Here is an 18,023-nt window from a genome sequence, read left to right as displayed (position 1 = left end):
ATCACTTTCTGGCCTTCACAGAGCCAGCCAGGCTCATGACAGACATCCAGAGCTTCAAACATGTCGCACAGCTAAACATGATGCGCTAATATTAGCATGGAGTGTTTGCTTTTTCTAGATGTACCTCCTCTCTGGATTTGGAGTGTGATGTTTGAAACTGTTGTTCAACACTGCACTACTGTATATATATAAACCTTAGATATTTTGTAAAGCCTCTCTCTTTCCCTCTTTTTTTCTCTCTCTCTCTCTCTCTCTCTCTCTCTCTCTCTCTCTCTCTTTCTCTCTCTCTCACTCTCTCTCTCTCTTTCTCTTGCTCTCTCTTGCTCTCCTTCCTCCCACTTTTCTCTTTCAGCCTATACCCAACACGTGGAGAACCATATCACTTCCCCCAGCTACATGAGCCAGCCCCTGCCTCCCATCGCCAGCGGCCACTACTCGCCCACCCCCAAGGCCATGCTGGGAGATGACGACATCACCAGGTACACACACACACACACACACACACACACACACACACGAAACACCTGATCACAAAGATGGTGCACTGATACGATAAATTCATACGTTTTCACAGACCACTGACCACCATAGGATTATATACACTAAAATGGCTAAGTGAAATGTATTTAGCTGCAAAACAGACATGTGTCCTTGTCAGACTCTGGGTGAGCAAACATTTAAATCTATTTAAATATATTCACCTGGTCCTCATGCAGAGCCCCGTACATGTTCCATTTAATCCCTTAAGGGCAAAGCAGCAGATTTATTGGTCGTTTATTTATCCTTTTATAGTATAGGGACATGGAATGTGTAGTGTGTAGATATACTTAATGAAACGTTTACATTTTGGTAACATTTCTTGTATCGGGCAGGAACACGTAAATCCAGGCGAAGCGTGTTTCATCTTGCGCTGTACTTCTCGAGTGTGAACCACAGGCTTCCTTGGAGTGGCTGTCCTGTACTCGGAGTGGTTGTCCTGTACTCGGAGTGGTTGTCCTGTACTCGGAGTGGTTGTCCTGTACCCGGAGTGGTTGTCCTGTACTCGGAGTGGTTGTCCTGTACTGTACTCCTGACGCTGGTGGTGGCAGCGTGGCGCACGGTGCTGGTTCTGCTAAAAGGCTTTTCATGTCGGCCCGTGTCTCTGGCTGTGGGAGATGTTGTGTAAAGTGGTGGTTGTGTAAGGGGGGGGTGGGCGGCTCCCCATGGCTCCCTCTCACCCAGCGCTCCGCTCCTGGCACCACCGCAGGAAAGCAAGATAAAGTTATGAAAGATTTACAGATACGCAGCAGCAGAGGGGAGAGGCTCCATAATTTAAGCTCCCAAAGACCCCCCCCCCCCCCCTCCCCTCTATCTTGCTCTGTCTCCCTCTGACTTTTTTTTTCTATCTCCCTGTTTTCTCTAATGTTACTGGTCTCGCTCATCTCTCCCTTGCTCTGTTACTTTCCTGTTTTTTCTCTCCCTCTCATTCTCTCATTTCTCTGCTTCTCTCCCTCTCTCTCTCTTTCTCTCTCCCCCTCTTCCTCTCTGCTTGTCTGGCAGCATCCGGCACCTGCTCAAGGTCGCGCCGTTTTTCTTTATCGCAGCGCCCCTCAGTGCAGCCTGCCCTCGTATGATAATAGAATGGAGGAACTGTCAGTCAGAGTGAACTACGGCTCCGCTCCCAATCCACTCCTCCGCCCAGGGACCTTGGGAGCGAGGTGGTGGGGGAGGGAGGGAGGGGTGGGTGGCAGGCCGCCGACGGCACCAGTCAAGGCAGCGAGGGGCGAGGAGATAGGAGCTCCGACGGGCCATGCCATTCATCCTGTCCCTCGCCAGCCAGGCATGACTCCATTCCATGCCAATTTAGGGCTGGTTGTAAATCGGGAGGAGGGGAGCGCTCAGAGGTGGCACCATTTTAATCAAGCTTATTGTGGGCTTGGGGACGGCTAAGACAGGGTGCAGGAGCTACTGGGTCGGGATGGTCAGGTGGAGGATGCTTTATAGCGTAGGCGGGTGTGGTGGAGATGGCAGAGAACTATTAGGGGAGTTTTGAGTCTGTCTTTGTGTTTCTTTGTAGAGTCAGTTATGAAATCCACATGCTTGTTTAAGTTGAAGTATTTTGTGCCGCTTCCTTATCATTTTTCTGGAAAGGCTAGGTAATTGAGTTCATCTCCTCCACTCATTCAATGTGGCTGTGCCATGGTGGCACGATGTGTTGAGAGATGAGAGTGGGCAAATATTTGGACAGATGGCCAGTCACTAGTGAGAAAAGTACTTCCCATCCATCTGTCTGTCCATCTATTTCTCTCTTCTCTCTCTCCCCTCCTCTCTCTCTCTCTCTCTCTCTCTCCCCTCCTCTCTCTCTCTCTCTCTGGCCTTTTCTCCCCCTCTTTTCTCCTTTTTTTCTGGTCTCGGGTGACATGCGTTTTGTGAGCACTTTGCTACCCGGAATCCACTTTAATGAGAGGATTTGCTCTGCTCAGAAAAAAAAGCAAAATCTCCAAGGACGTCACACCGGATCCCTAAATGAAATAAACACATCCTAGTGTTGGATACACTCACTTGCATATGAAAACAACATACTAGGCAGCCTGACCAGACCTAAAATGAGGCTGGCTGAAGCACACTGGATGTCCATTTATAGTATTTTGCCAGGGTGTCAAGCCACTTAAGAGAGTTTGACCAAAATGAACAAATAAGATTGTTGAAAAAGATTAAATCAATTATCCATTTGGATACAGTGAGGCCATTTTTGACCTCTCCCATGTACTTTTCTTGTGTTTAGACACGTCAAACAGAGACCAGCATCCTATTGACTGATCAAATGGCTCTACGTCACAGAAGATTTATTTTATTATTGTGCATTGGTTATGACACCATGCAGTCGTAATCGCTCACTTTGTGGGAGTTAATCTGCGACTTTACAGTGACGCTGTTTGGCTGGGCTTAGATGGCAGTGCTCTGTAGGTCTGGTTGGCTCTGGTCATTGTGTGTGTGTGTGTGTGTGTGTGTGTGTGTGTGTGTGTGTGGTTATTAGAGCTGTGACACTGACTGCGTTAGATTGCCCTCTAGAGGCCACCAGTGGGAAAAACAAATTGCAGTCAAAAGAGCAGAAGAAAAACAGCTCTTGGGGAGATCGATACATCCTCTGTTATCCTGCACACACCCTTGTCATTCCTCCTCCAGGCGAAGGGCATTTTGCAGCACAGGAAACTCATCTGCAGGAAGACAAGAGATAACAGCACAGATTACCACTGCCAACAAAAACCAGCGCAGATCCCAATCACTTTTAATAATGTAACAGAGGCCCTTATCAGTAGTCATCTACAGGACAGAGATGCTGTCAGCCGGGGTGCTCTCTGGAGCCCAGCCCTTTTGCATGCGCTTCCCTGGACCAGAAATGGAGTCATGAATGCTTCCCTGGTGTTTGTGAGGTGGTTAGAGGGGTTGCTGTGCAGTAGTCCTGTACTCTGCCCGAGAGCCAAGGGGCACCGGGGTCGCTCAGAGTCTCGGGACGCGTTTGCACGTCTGCCCTCTTTGTGCCCGCTGAAGCGCTAACCCCTACCCCCGTCGCCTGCCCGCAGGGAGCCCCGTAAGGTGGTGCTGCACCGCGGCTCCACCGGGCTGGGCTTCAACATCGTGGGCGGAGAGGACGGAGAGGGCATCTTCATCTCCTTCATCCTGGCCGGAGGCCCCGCTGACCTTTGCGGAGAGCTGAGGAAAGGGGACCGCCTGGTGTCTGTGAGTGATGTCCCCAATGCCCCGTCAACACACACACACACACACACACACACACACACACACACACATACATACATACACACACACACACACACATACATACATACATACATACATACACACACACACACACACACACACACATACATACATACACACACACACACATACATACATACATACATACATACATACATACACACACACACACATACATACATACATACATACATACATACATACACACACACACACACACACACACATACATACATACATACACACACACACACACAACCAATACTTCCCTCTGAATTGCATCACCTGTCCTAAACATAAACTATCCATGTTATAAACATACTAATTCAGCTCCCCACACTTGTATAGTTTATCAGAAGTTTCTATTCCTGCTATATGTTTGTATATTTGTCACCCCTTTAATCCTTTTTGTACTACTGTTGATTGTATACGTAAATGTAAATGTTAAACAAACAACATACATTAGTTGCCAGTTAGTGGTTTTCGTGGTATTATTGTAAACATACAGTCTTCACTCTAGAATAAGATTTAACTCTTTCCCCCATCCCATGAGATTGTGAGGGGTGAAATTATGAGTCTCTGTGTGTATGTACATGCTTGTGTGAATGTGGTCTGGAGCTTGGTGTGTTGTGTGTGATGTTGAAGGTGTGTGTTGCATGGTTCTGTAGGTAAATGGAGTGAACCTGTGCGACGCCACTCACGAGCAGGCCGCCGCGGCGCTCAAAAATGCTGGGCAAACGGTCACTATCGTGGCCCACTACAGACCAGAGGGTGAGTTGAGCACATGTATATCTACACCCACTTCTGCACTCACATTATGCTGCTCCCATCATGACTTAATAGAGAGGTACTGCACACACCACACAGTCAAGGAAATAAACATGCTGTAGCATTTGCTGTAGCATTTGCATCTCAGCTGTAATGTTGTCAGCTGTAATGTTGCTTAGGTGCCAGCCAGTAGCGTGGAAGCGAGGCAGAGGATGGTGCAGCTCCTTCCTCAGTGCCGTCATCGCTTGGCACGCGACTGTGGCTTTGCTCTGGGTTTCTGTAGAAGAGGAGCTGACAGGCAAGAGCTGGCTGACACGAAAGCCTGTCTTGATGTTGCACGCAGACTTCCTGCTTGAAGCAGTTTCACTTCAGAAACTGCCCGTTTGCGGTCCCCTGCGTCTGCCTCAGCACAGATAGTACAGGCTGGGGTTTATGCTGACTCCAGCTGCATCTACCAGCTGGTGGGAGATGCACCTTCAGGCTCCGGAACACAGCATTCAACCTTCCTGCAGGGCAGGCCTTTGGTTCATGTGTATTATTTAGCCAGAAAGAGCCTGAACCCCAAAGTTTCTGCTTTCTTTTAAATATCAGTGATTGCTATTGGACATATTTTTAAAGTACTTTTCAGGATTGGTACAGTAAGGATCAGTTAGATCTGATAGGTCTGATTCCCTGTCTGTGTGCTGGCATGTGCACATCTACTGTTGTGTGTGTGCTCTGGCCTTTGATGTGCCTTGCTGTAACCTGCTGAGACCTGAGCAGAACCAGCACAGACTTAACTGATGGAGAAGCAAGCAGAGAAACAGGGGAGAGTAAGATGGACTTTTGCACAGACAGGTAGAAGATCAGAGAGTGAAGTGAGGGCTAGAGAGAGAGAGATGGAGAGAGAGATGTAGAGAAAGAATGTGGGAGCAGAGCTAGAGGGGAGGAGTGAGAGGAGGAGGAGGAGGAGGGTAGGGTGAGGGCGTGTCCAGGAGTCTGCCGCTGCAGCGTGAGTGTGTGCCGTGCTGTGCTGTGCTGTGATCAGCCTGTCTGGCTCCTGCACTCTCTCTCTGTCCTGCTGGGGTCCTCCCGGTCACGGCACGCTAATGGACATGCTCCAGCTTGGCCACTGACCGGCAGCCAATGAGTTTCTGTGACACGACTGTCCTGGTGCTTCTGTAAGTACTGTTTTATAGATGATGCCGAGACTGAAAGGGAATATCCTATTCGGGAAGGTGACTTTGTTTTCTGTTAAGTATTTAAAAGTATAGTAGTACACTGAGTGTATTTGAATGCATGTGGAAATGCTGTCTGCCTCATAAGCTGTGGTTTAGGCTTTGTGCGCTTTCTGCCAAGCTGTGGTCTTTTCACATCATCTAGCTACAGCAGCTAAACTACTGGCATATGCAGTATGCTTTCCCATCACCACAATTCCTGGTCTTGAGGCAACAGACTCTTGTGGTCTTTAAAACATACCTATCAGTAGACATACATTTTCACTTTTTCCATGCATCTTTTGTGCTTTGTATGCAAGTTATGTTAAAAATGTTGTTTCTCCCGTTCGGTGTTCCGAGGCACCTGGTGGGCTTATCTTTGTTTGCGATGTTGTCTTGATGTCTCTTTTTATTTTGGCCCTCCTGGGGAATCCAACACCGTCACGTTCTCATGTTTCACAGCGTGATGTCATCATTCTTTCATCAGTGCCGTCGTTTCGGGGCTCACAGTGCTGTAGGTGTATCAGGCTCTCTCTAGCTCGCGCCCACCACCACCCACCACCCCTGAGCGCCCCTCGCCCCCCCCCACCCCTGAATGCCCCTCGCCCCCACCCCTGAACGCCCCTCGCCCCCCCCCCGAGCGCCCCTCACCCCCCCCCCCCCCCCACCCCTGAACGCCCCTCGCCCCCCCCCCCCCCCCTGAGCGCCCCTCGCCCCCACTCCTCCCCCTGGGCTCCACTCTGTCCCTCCATCAGCGGCCCTTGTGCTCCCTGCCTGTGGCCGCAACTCAGGTTACAGCCATGCGGTGTCCGCTCACTCTTTCCATTGGAAAAAAAACCCTTAGGAGATCCTCTGCCAGGGCGCTTGTCGCTGGCTCGCAGACCGCAGGCGCCGAGAGACGGGGGAGAGAGAACCCCCCCCCCCCCCCCCCCCCCAAGCAGCCAGCGCAGCAGTGGAAAGGCCCTCCTCGGTTCTGGTGCTGGTTCCATTCTAGTTGCACAGATGAATCGCTGCAAAATGGATGAGCGGGTGTCATGTCTGTTCACTGATAAACAGACCAGAATACATTTTCCACCTCGAGATGGAGATGTGTTGTTTACACACACTATCTGCAACGTGATCTATTGTATTTTTTTATGATTTAAATTAAAAATGTTCACTGCAGCCGTTTTCCATACCTCTGTTTTCAAACTCTCACTGACACAGCCGACTCTGGTGACTTCTGTGATGCTGTGTGCATACTGATCTGAACTGAGACTATATTGGTCTGAAGACAAAGTGTGCATCTTGTGTGTGTGTGTGTGTGTGTGTGTGTGTGTGTGTGTGTGTGTGTGTGTGTGTGTGTGTGTGTGTTGCTGCAGAGTACAGCCGCTTCGAGGCCAAGATCCACGACCTGCGGGAACAGATGATGAACAGCAGCATCAGCTCCGGCTCCGGCTCTCTGCGCACCAGTCAGAAGAGATCGCTCTACGTCCGGTACGATGCTTACCCTCTCCACTACAGACATGTTGGTATACACCATCCTGAGTGAGACGGAAGACCGTGCACTGCACCACATATGGACTTTAATCATACATCACTTGCCCTTTTAAGACTATACCTGTTTGCTTTCATACATACGGCAATGCCTTATGGCTGCTGTGTTTGGGCTCTTTTACTTCTGTTCTTCATTTCCAAGTTGTGCCTTGAACGTGTCGGGACACCGGCTGGTAGGTGATGAGGCTTGGTGTGCTAACTCACTGAGGTTTGTGTGTTGCAGAGCGCTGTTTGACTATGACAAAACCAAGGACTCTGGGCTGCCCAGCCAGGGCCTCAACTTTAAGTTCGGGGACATCCTGCACGTGGTGAACGCGTCCGACGACGAGTGGTGGCAGGCCCGACAGGTGACCCTGGACGGGGAGGTGGAGGAGCTCGGGGTCATCCCCAGCAAGAGAAGGTACGATTAGATGCTGAAAACACTCTCTGTGCACTAAACCGTGGCTAAGTTGTGTGCTTAGGGTGCTGGACATGTAAAGACGTATTCAGATCAATACTTAATAAACAGATAATAATATCAATCAGACACTGTTCTAAGTAAAGCTGTATATTGCCACCTCTGTGTTTTCCTGTCAGCAGTTGACTCCTCTCAGAGTACACTGGGTACCTTGACTTTGAATGCATGATGCTAGCTTTTATTCAGGGCTCTGTAAGATAATATACCGTTCATCTACAGCACCAGTTCCTTATGCACGCCCCAAAATCTCCAATATGCCTAGTAACTATTTGTCAGTATTTATCAGTGCTGCAGTTGCCTCTGTAGGGATGCTAGCCATGTATGTATGTTTACTGCCTACCAGCTACATAGAACCACCAATCATCAATAAATTAAATTTACATATACCATATACCGTAATTTCCCAATTATTAGCCATGGTTTATACATTGATTTTGCAAAGATTATTCAGCTATGAGGTTAATACACAGGGGCAGTTATTATGGTATTAATATTGAATGTTGTTTTTTTTTTTTTTAACTTGCATAAAACACTGTCCTGCGGTTTATACACAATGTGGCTAATACACAGGAAATTGCTGTATAAAAAATAAAAATGCGCTACATGTTTACAATGAATCGATTTGAGATGATGTTGCTCAGCTCTCTTTAGTAAAATGCCATGATGTATAGACCTGTAGAAATATGTGTCCTGTGTCCTGTGATAGAGGGGCTTGTGGGGATTAAAATACCTTAATGGAGGCGATCTCATGGGAAACCCTGTCCTGTGCCTTCTCTCCCTCCTCCCCCTGCAGAGTGGAGAAGAAGGAGAGAGCGCGGTTAAAGACGGTCAAGTTCAACGCCAAGTCACGAGACAAAGGGGTGAGTCCCTCCACACATAGTATGTGTTCTCACATGCAGTTAGTGCACCACACTATACCATGACCATGTGGATATACGTTGCAGTACTGTACATTAAGGAACTGTTTTCAAATAGGGTTCACATTATGTCAGGATATATATATATATATATATATATATATATTTCATTGAGAACAGTTAATTCAGGCTTTTGAAAAGAAGGTAAAATTCAATTTGAGTAAATTTCTCACACATATCCACAATTTCAAATTTAAAAGTTGCTTTTTTTTATTTACTATTTTTCACACAACCAAACTGCTATATTATCATATAATGGCTAGTGCTGTTATGTCCTTGTGTAGATGTTATGTTGTGACGAAGAATAATAGTAAGTTATTATGTTGATAAGTATAAATCTCGATGTAGATAACTGTCAAAATCTTGATGTAGATAACTGACAGACATGGGTAACAAATAGCATTTTGCATGTGTATTTCATACACATTATTTAGCTTGTTAGATTCATGGCAATACTTAAAAGTGGCAAACTGTAGAGAATGGTGTGAGATGGTAGTTATGTCAGCAGTACAGTGTTGAAAGTGATATAGATATGTTTCTAAGCATATCAGTGTAGTATGGAAAATGCCACATACACAAATGATAGAGTTCCAGCACCATTAATCATCAAACACTTTTAAAGTATTTTATAGTTTGACTGTTTGACAGGTTAACAAATAGGCATCAACCTGTCAGTGTTTCACAGCATTAGGCCTTGGATATCTCCAGACAGTGATGTCTGGTGACCCAGATCTACGTTCCTCTGTAGCCATGTTGACCTTAAGCATTCCCTTAATGGCTGAGAAGCCAGCTGTTTAGGTAGCCTATTAATGCACATTACTAGCTAGAAGTCAGCTGGCCCTTTAACTGTTCCCAGTGATATTAGACCACCCAGACAAGATTTCTGATGACCTCACTTCCTTCAGAATTATAATTAGTATGTGCCTCCCCAGGAAATCTGTAATCTCTGTAAACACAAACATTGTCAGCACTTTCCACTTTGCCGTGATGATTATTTACACATCACTCTACACAAACAGCCATAAGCACCAAACTGTAAAAGCAGCCAATCATCAGCGAGCACCCAGACACCCAAACACATGCTACTTGAGCCCATGTCTGTCCGGTTGTTATTCAGGATGTCACAGATTACCTTTTTGTAAAAGTACTGGTATTCCCCTCTGCCTATTACTTCTGGCCTAGTTCACAGCAGTCAGGCAGACTTACCGCACTAATCAGTCTAATAGATGAATGGTTCTGTCAGTCCTAACAGCATGCATTTGCTGAGTGTGTGTCAAGTTGCGACTGGCTGCGCCCATTTGGCTCACGGTTAAGTAACAGCACTTAAAAAGCACAACAAGCTGAGGGGGTTGCTCCGCTCTCCAGCGACCTCCCTCCCTCCCTCCCCTCCACCCCCTCCCCTCCCCTCCCCTCCCTGCGCACACCACCTAACCCTCCGACTGAGGCGCCACCACATGCATGACTGGAAGACGGAGGAGGACGGATACGCTTGCCATTGATGCCGGACTGCTCTTCTCCTCTGTCTGCTCTTTTGCTCCTGCTCTTTTGCAGATAAAACATTTCCTCTCCTTAACTTCTTCTCTATCCATCACTCTCTACGTGAACGTTACGTTGCGTTGACCTCTCCTATACCTTGACAGAGTGGGCAGTGTTATGGAATGGTGTGTGCACTTCTGCTGTCTGCAGTGTCACTGCCATTCCATATGTTATTTGGTAGTGACGGCCACACAATTCGGTTGTCTTGCCAACAGTGACACCTTTAGCCCAAGCATGCTCACCTTTCCTTTCCTTCCTACGTGCATGCAAGTCTGTTCCCCAGCCACTATAAAAATCCTCAGCATTAAGTTTTTTACACCTGCTCAACCTCCTCTTCTACTCCGCTTTACTCCCTTATCACTGTGTCTAGGCTGTTGAAGGCCTCTGGCCACGGCAACGATGGCTTGTTGTTATTGTTTTGGTTTGTTTGTTTGTTTGTTTGCACATCCTGCACACTCTGGGCTCCTTCTCCTGGCAGTGTGCTTAATGGCTGGACTGGTCACCTTAACCAATGCATGACGTGCCACAGTAGTGTCATACTGACCACCAGCAACAGCAGTCTCTCATACTAACTAATTAATCTCTTCAGTATCTATGAACTATTTCACAGGCATAACAGCAAGAGCCAAAGCTTAGGCAAGAGACTATGTAATATCAGTTTAGTGTTGCTGTCCTACTTTTAGCCAAATTCAGTCAAGCAAAGCACAGAGCTGTCTAGTAGCCAGTCCCTGTTTGTCCAGCAGGAGGAGTCCTAGAGCCAGTGCCTCAGGTGACGGGTTTTCATCTTTATTTTCTCCATGCGATCATTAGACATCCCTCTTCCCCCCCCCCCTCCTTGTTTGTTTCTTTTTGCCCTCCCCTTCCTCCCTCCCTCCCTTTCCCCTTTTCTCTTCTTCAGCAGTCAATCAATGACAAGCGTAAAAAGAACCTCTTTTCCCGAAAGTTCCCTTTCTACAAGAACAAGGAGGCGAGCGAGCTGGAAACCAGCGATGTGGACCGTAAGTAGAGCACCGCCCTCTGCTGTTGACCCCACCCCCACCCCTCCCCACACCTCAGTCACAAGCATGCTGCAGAGACAGGGAGGCCAGGTCAGCAGGCAGGGAGTAGTGAACCGGACCGGGGGGGGGGGATCAGCCCCCCTCTCCTCCCCCTCTCCACAAAAGCACAGCGGGCATCCTAGTATCAGGACCACAAGCGAGGTGTTGCAGTGACGTGGTCCTGAGAAGGCCCTGCCCGCTGTGTTGGAGGTGGGGTGGAGAGAGGGGTGTGGGTACGCTACCCGCAGCTGCTCCTACCCCCCACCCCAGCCCTGTGAGGAAGCTGCTCCAGTTTAACATGTGTGCTCTTGTGGTTGTCTGTTCTCTCTCCCGTTTGCTTCTCTCTGCTGACCGCTCCACAGGAGAACCCAGACGACATGCTCTCGAGAGGCCTGAGTAAGTCTCACAGCTCACCCCACCAACCCCCAACTCCATCTGGGACCGCACCGAAGCCCCCCACCCCCAACCTCACCCTTCCACCTTCATCACACCACTCCACACCACTCATTTTTTTTCTTTACTTTCTCCTCTTTCTCCTTCTCTCTCTATCACACTCTCCTTCTCTCTCTCTACTACAACAGAACAGCTAGAGATCTGTTAAGCTCATCTCCCCACAGTGCATCTCTCTGTGTCACATCATACCACACACATACACACACACACGCACACGCACACACACACACACACACACGTGTGCACTTTGGAATACACTCAGTGGTGGTTGGTGTCCCTTCACCAACTCTTGCTGACACTATAGGATGATGAAGGGCAGGCCTGCCCACTCTTCCTGCTCGTCATCTCTCTGGTGCTCTTCCTTCTCTCTCCTGGCCTCATGAGTGTCCTGGTGGAGGGTAGACTGTTTGTCTCGCTGGCCTTAGGGTTCAACATGATGCCCACAATCTCCAAACAACACACACATACCATTGGTGTTTTTTAAGGCAAAAAATATGTGCAGCTAACCTAAATGTGGCCAGTGTATATTCATGTTTTTGAGTATATTTTGTATAGGGCAGTCTGGTCCATCTGACCCTAACCCATGACCCTAACCCAAACTGTGAGGGTAATGATTAGCTGGTGCATGTTTTTTGGACATATGCTTGGTCATGTATAGCCTAGTGAGTTCAATTATTACTGCTGTATGCAGTTTCATCAGCAACTCAGTCTAGAGCAGTCAGTATGCATCATTGTCATTGGAACAGAGAGTCACTGTCTAGACACTGAATAGATTGGCATATACTGTATCATCATCACTGTATTGAATGTATTTTTGATATTCTTGTGTACAGACATGAAGGATTGAGTGTTTGAGGAGTGCTGTACACCTGCACTTGTGCTGTACCTGTCTGATTAGAGCTATTGAGCTGCTAAAGCAGGCTAGGGCTCAGTGAGTGTGGAGCAGGCCACGTGAAGGGCCCTCTGCTGGTCAGGCCTTTGTAGTGCGCCTCATGGGTTGTCCTGACTCGGAGGTCCGCAGCTCATGCGTGGTTATTGTGTCAGCATATCATTGTGGTTTTGGTGCTTACCATCCATCCCCCCTTTGTTGTGATTTCAGAGCATGTCACTTCTAATGCCAGCGATAGTGAAAGTAGTTACCGTAAGTCTCTCTGTTTCCCCCCATTCATTTCCTCCCTTCATCCTGTCCTCTTCTCTTCCTCTCCTGCCTCCTATCCGTATGTTTGCGCTAACATTTTAAGATGACTTTCTCACACACACATAAATTGCAAATGTAAGTGTTACTACAAACTAATTACTTTGGGAATGTGTATTTGGTAGCTAAACAGAAACAAATATCTGCAGTGAGTTTAGCAGTGAAGGTTCTAGAAGCCCAGGACTACACAGCTACTCTGATAGAAGTCGAAAAATCAATCAGACGGGAAAAAAAAGTACACCACATAGCCTGCCCACGGCTGTGGTCTCCATAGCAACAGTGCTCTCTTTCTCCTCTCTTCTCCCTGTCTCTCTCTTTCTCTCTCTTTCATGGGCTGGCCATGGCAGCAGGATAGTTCTGCTGGATAATTAATATCCTGCCCAGCTCACTGGGCAACAGTTCAAAGCCACACTCTCTCTTTGTCTGAATAGGGCTCCAATCAGCGCTTAAATCATAATGTGTTTAATGAATGTGAGTTTAGGCCTCAGAATCCAGTTAATTGAACATTACGGTTATATTGTGAATGTGCATTATGCAATGCAGGACCAAAGGCCTTCACAGAGAGTCTAAATGGAATTAGTCAAAATAACTAAATAAATAAATATTTGCAGACTCGCAGCTTCTCCACAGTGTAGTAATAAAGAAATAAAAAAAAAACTTTTAGCCAATGTCATGACATGCCAGACTAACAACTAATGCAAAAATTCCGTCAAAGCCTGTTTTAACAAATAATAGCAAATTACGTTAATATTCACTTTTGGATAAAGAACTAATTCCTAATATCTGCACGTGCTGTTCACTGATAAACAAACTGGTATGCTCTGTAGCAATGCATGTTGGAGCACCAGCTCTCTTAAAAGAGAATCTGATCTGTGAGCACATCTCTGGCATGATTCCGGTGTTTTCACATCCAGACGTGTACGAGTCCCTGAGTCCTATTTAGTGAAACAACTAGAGATAGCCTACAATGGTTTCCAGCTATGATAGTTTTTACATTTGTATTTGTAGGTGGCCAGGAGGAGTATGTGCTGTCGTACGAGCCAGTCAGTCAACAAGAAGGTGAGTCTTTCCGACTGTACTGTATGTGTGCTTCCTGTTATGAGTGGATAATTACCCATAGCTATCACTGGGCTGGAAGGAAAAAGAAATGACTTGACTGTATGCTGCTTTCCAGTGAACTACACACGCCCAGTAATTATACTGGGCCCAATGAAAGACCGCGTCAATGATGACCTGATATCAGAGTTCCCGGACAAATTTGGCTCTTGCGTACCCCGTGAGTATCTCCATTGGCCATCTCCCTACTTCCTCAACCCCTCACAGTTATGTTATATCGTTTTGCACAGTATTTTGAACTTTGAAATTTTGAACCAGTATTGCTCTCATGGTTAAGTAAGGGTTTTGTTTGCAACGCTCTGCATGCTAGATACGACCCGACCAAAGCGCGACTATGAGGTGGACGGCAGAGACTACCACTTCGTCATCTCCAGAGAGCAGATGGAGAAGGACATCCAGGACCACAAGTTCATCGAGGCGGGCCAGTACAACAACCACCTGTACGGCACCAGCGTGCAGTCAGTCCGGGAGGTGGCCGAGAAGGTGAGGCCGAGGGCATGACCTCAGAGAGGAATCAGCCAATCGCTGTGGTGGACAGTGTGGGGAGGTGTGAAAAAGCTTACTCACAGGTTGAACAACAATCCTGGACGCCTCAAGTGACACGACTGGCAACAGTAACAACGTACCCATACCATTAGTAGCACACACTTACACACTCAGTGGTGCATGACTTTTGGACGAAATGTTAATATTGAAGCATTCATTATGACCTTAACTACAGATACATTTATTTATTTAGCATAACACTTTTATCCAAAGACTGCAAATAATTTACTGGGCAAATGATAATAAGTTGTAGTATTCATGTGCTTGTGTGCTTATGTCAGTTGATGCTACTGACTGTGAGAATGAGTGGGATTCATGTGTCTGTTGTGCTCCCTCTGTCTGTAGGGCAAACACTGCATCCTCGATGTGTCGGGCAATGCTATCAAGAGACTGCAGGTGGCAGTGCTCTATCCCATCGCTATCTTCATCAAACCGAAATCAGTTGAAAACATTATGTGAGTCAGCCCCCCTCAACCAATAACAACTTTTTTGTCATAAAAAGTGTTTTGTTGATGCGTGTTTGTGTTTTAGCTCATAAATGTCGTGATGATCTTTAATGAGATTAAATGGTTGACAAATTATGTGAGCACTAGTTCTGTTTCTATTTTATGTGCTGTTCTACACCTGAGCATGTCAACTGGTTGGCTCCTTTCTTTTTCTGAGAGCGTGTGATTGTGTGTGTATGATTGTATATAAAGTACATATACATTTGTATGTGTGTGGTGGACTGGAAACATTGTGCCCTCTACCCTGTCAGGGAGATGAACAAGCGGCTGACTGAGGAGCAGGGCAGGAAGACGTTTGACCGAGCCACCAAACTGGAACAGGAATTCACAGAACACTTCACAGGTCAGTGACCCCAGCAGCTGTCTACTTGAGCTGCTCCACCACATAACATCAGACACAGCAACCGCAGCTACTAGCCACAGCTGGGGGAGCTCTGACTTCTTAGTCACTTTTTCAAAGAGAAGCCTGTGTGAAACTCAACCTGACTCAACACAGTATCCTGTCTACAGAGGCCGCGTTTGCCTTTGCCCCTAGTTAAGCCTTAAAAGATGTGTATGGTGAATCTTAAATGTCCAAGTCATGCTGATCTGCCCCAAACCCCCCCCTCTCTGTCTTCCAGCTATTGTCCAAGGGGACACGCTGGAGGAGATCTACGATCAAGTGAAGCAGATTATCGAGGAGCAGTCTGGGCCATACATATGGGTACAGTCCAAGGAGAAGCTGTGAGCGGGGGCAGTGCGTCTCCATCCTTTCCCTCCCCCACGTTATCTCCGTTTAATTTATTGATCACTTTCTTTAGGAGCTGGTCTGCAGGAAACATCCAGACACCTCTACTCCCTCCCATCCCCCACACTGCTCACACACACACACACACACACACACAAACAAGCACACACTAGCCCGTCCCTTCTGAGGTTGTGACAGTGACCTCATTTCAGTGTCCCCCACCCCTGACAGTACAGTAGGTATGTCAACAGACACCACGCCCCTAAATTCCATGATCACTGCTACCTGCTTGTTAAAAGGAGGGGGGGGGGGGGGTGGAAGGCAGACCAGCAGCTACAATGAGAGGGCTTTTTGTTTTCTTTTTTTTCAAACGGTACTGTTCCTTAATGTTTAAGGAAGTTTCTAGGAAGTAAATGGTCAGTTGTACTTTGGAAAACACTAAAGGATGGAAAAGAAAATACCATTTAACTTTTTTTCTTCTTCTTCTTTTTTTTAAATTGGTGGATGGAAGTCAAGTCTCAGGCATTGGGTCATACAGAAAAGAAGTTTGAAACTAAAACAGCATACATGCACACACGCGAGCACACACACACACACACACACACACCTTCAGAAATACACAGAGCAAAACTTTGCACGTTATAGCTTTAAGAGCATGTCTGTTTGACCTTTTGATCTTTGTTGTCTGTTTTACCATTGTAATCCCTTGAGTTTCAGAACATTTACCAGTTGTTTCTTTCTTTTTTCTTTATAACACTTGTATTCACATACTCATATTGGCTCCTTATGAAGGTATCTGTGTAAGGAAGCAATTTTGTTTTATTTTTCACATACTACTGTACAGTGATAACAAATAAGTACAGTGTATGTTAGAATGTTTCTCAGTTGGTTTTTCTAAAGCTTTGATCAGTGTCTTACATTACTCTATACTTACGTCGATACTTTTTGTTCAAGTTACATTTAGGAACATAATTCATCTGCATAAGTAAGGAACTGCCATTTTTAAAAAGGATGTCCCAAGTTTCACGGGCGGATAGTTCTAGTACATTGAAAGAATTTATTGTACAATGAGATTTTAACAGATATTTAGCCCTCCATGAACTGCCTATTTTGTTATAATGAAAGTCTATATTGAGATTTATGTAAGCACTACTACGATGGGAATTATTTTCTCTACATTGTAAAACCTATAATCAAGGAAAATAATTAAATATCTTTAAATATGAATATATTTTTTTCCTTTTGCCACCTAATTCTTTTTGTCATTTATTTTCCCTCTTTTTAAGTGTACTAAAAACAAACAGGAAAATTGAAAAAAAAAAAAAAAAAAAAAGAAAGGTAGGAAGGTTCCTGTTTGAGAGCATGTCATGGAGACTCGTGGTACAGTAACTCAGTATGGGGTAGAAAGCAGTCACACATAGCGCTACTCTGGCAGCTAGTTCTCCTCCTCTCTGGCTCCGTCTCAGCTCCTGTGAATCACCCACGGTACAGCTACAGTATATGTCCTTCTCGTGTGCAAGAAAGCAAATGAAAGACAAGATTTTTTTTCTCCTGTCTGCACTCCTACCCATTGCAAACCATCTTTATACAAGGGCGAGTTCAGCTGTTGGATTTTTTTTCTTTTCCTCGGAAAAGCTGTTGTTTCCTGTGGTGTGGAGTGATGCTGGTTCTTCTTCATGTAAGCTGGAAATTCAAAGACTTGTTTTCATTTCTTTTCTTTCTTGCATTTTTTTCTTTTGTTTTGTAAACCGTCCAGCGGAGGAAGCCCTGCCGGGTCTTCTCAGAGATGATTGTTTTCTATACTAAGACTGCCTCTTCTACCACCTCACCTCCACTTTCTAGGGACACTTTGGGACTGGAACATGTAAATAACCTACTGATCTAATTCATTCCATTGATCAAAAAGAGGAGAACAGCTAATTCAACAAATAAAAAAAAAAACTTTCTCATACAGCTCAGTTTCAGTGTGACTTCTTTTCTGTTGGGTCTCTTTAATGCAGTTTGTTGATGAATCATAAATGTCCTGTTGTTATTCGTATCAAAACATTATCAGCATGCAAGTGAAGCCTGGAGATGAAAAAAAACTTGTCATGATTTTGTTTGTTGTTTTGTTAGACTTGGTTGTCGATCGCTATGTGAAGTACCCGACCGATTGAGATTTTTACCCTGTGTATAATTAAAATAGCGGCACTCTGACATTTGTTGACTACATTTACATTCCATCCTAAATGGCTTTGTGATTTCTACAGCACACTGCATGCATGGTGGAGTCTG

General features: G+C 46.1%; 1 protein-coding gene across 23 annotated transcripts in view; it reads left to right on the top strand.

Moving 5' to 3' along the window:
- The window catches only part of dlg1b (discs large MAGUK scaffold protein 1b), a 90,063-nt gene extending 72,361 nt beyond the window's left edge, over positions 1-17,702 (top strand). For 12 of the 23 annotated variants that reach the window (XM_042097230.1, XM_042097051.1, XM_042097879.1 and 9 more), the window contains 14 exons: positions 353-479; positions 3,564-3,720; positions 4,428-4,530; positions 7,085-7,199; positions 7,483-7,659; positions 8,510-8,576; positions 11,068-11,167; positions 12,759-12,800; positions 13,863-13,913; positions 14,029-14,130; positions 14,281-14,453; positions 14,862-14,971; positions 15,274-15,365; positions 15,643-17,702. In XM_042097230.1, coding sequence (XP_041953164.1) covers positions 353-479; positions 3,564-3,720; positions 4,428-4,530; positions 7,085-7,199; positions 7,483-7,659; positions 8,510-8,576; positions 11,068-11,167; positions 12,759-12,800; positions 13,863-13,913; positions 14,029-14,130; positions 14,281-14,453; positions 14,862-14,971; positions 15,274-15,365; positions 15,643-15,749 — 1,523 coding nt within the window. In that variant the 3' untranslated portion in view covers positions 15,750-17,702. Of the gene's footprint in view, positions 1-352; positions 480-3,563; positions 3,721-4,427; positions 4,531-7,084; positions 7,200-7,482; positions 7,660-8,509; positions 8,577-11,067; positions 11,168-11,568; positions 11,603-12,758; positions 12,801-13,862; positions 13,914-14,028; positions 14,131-14,280; positions 14,454-14,861; positions 14,972-15,273; positions 15,366-15,642 lie in introns of all 23 variants that reach the window. The other 11 variants (XM_042097392.1, XM_042098111.1, XM_042097811.1 and 8 more) reach the window with 3 other exon arrangements.
- The last annotated feature ends 321 nt before the right edge of the window (positions 17,703-18,023 follow it).

This window comes from Alosa sapidissima, chromosome 1 (genome assembly GCF_018492685.1).
Source record: "Alosa sapidissima isolate fAloSap1 chromosome 1, fAloSap1.pri, whole genome shotgun sequence".
Classification (NCBI taxonomy): Eukaryota; Metazoa; Chordata; class Actinopteri; order Clupeiformes; family Clupeidae; genus Alosa; species Alosa sapidissima.
This window is presented reverse-complemented; position numbering and strand designations above follow the sequence as displayed.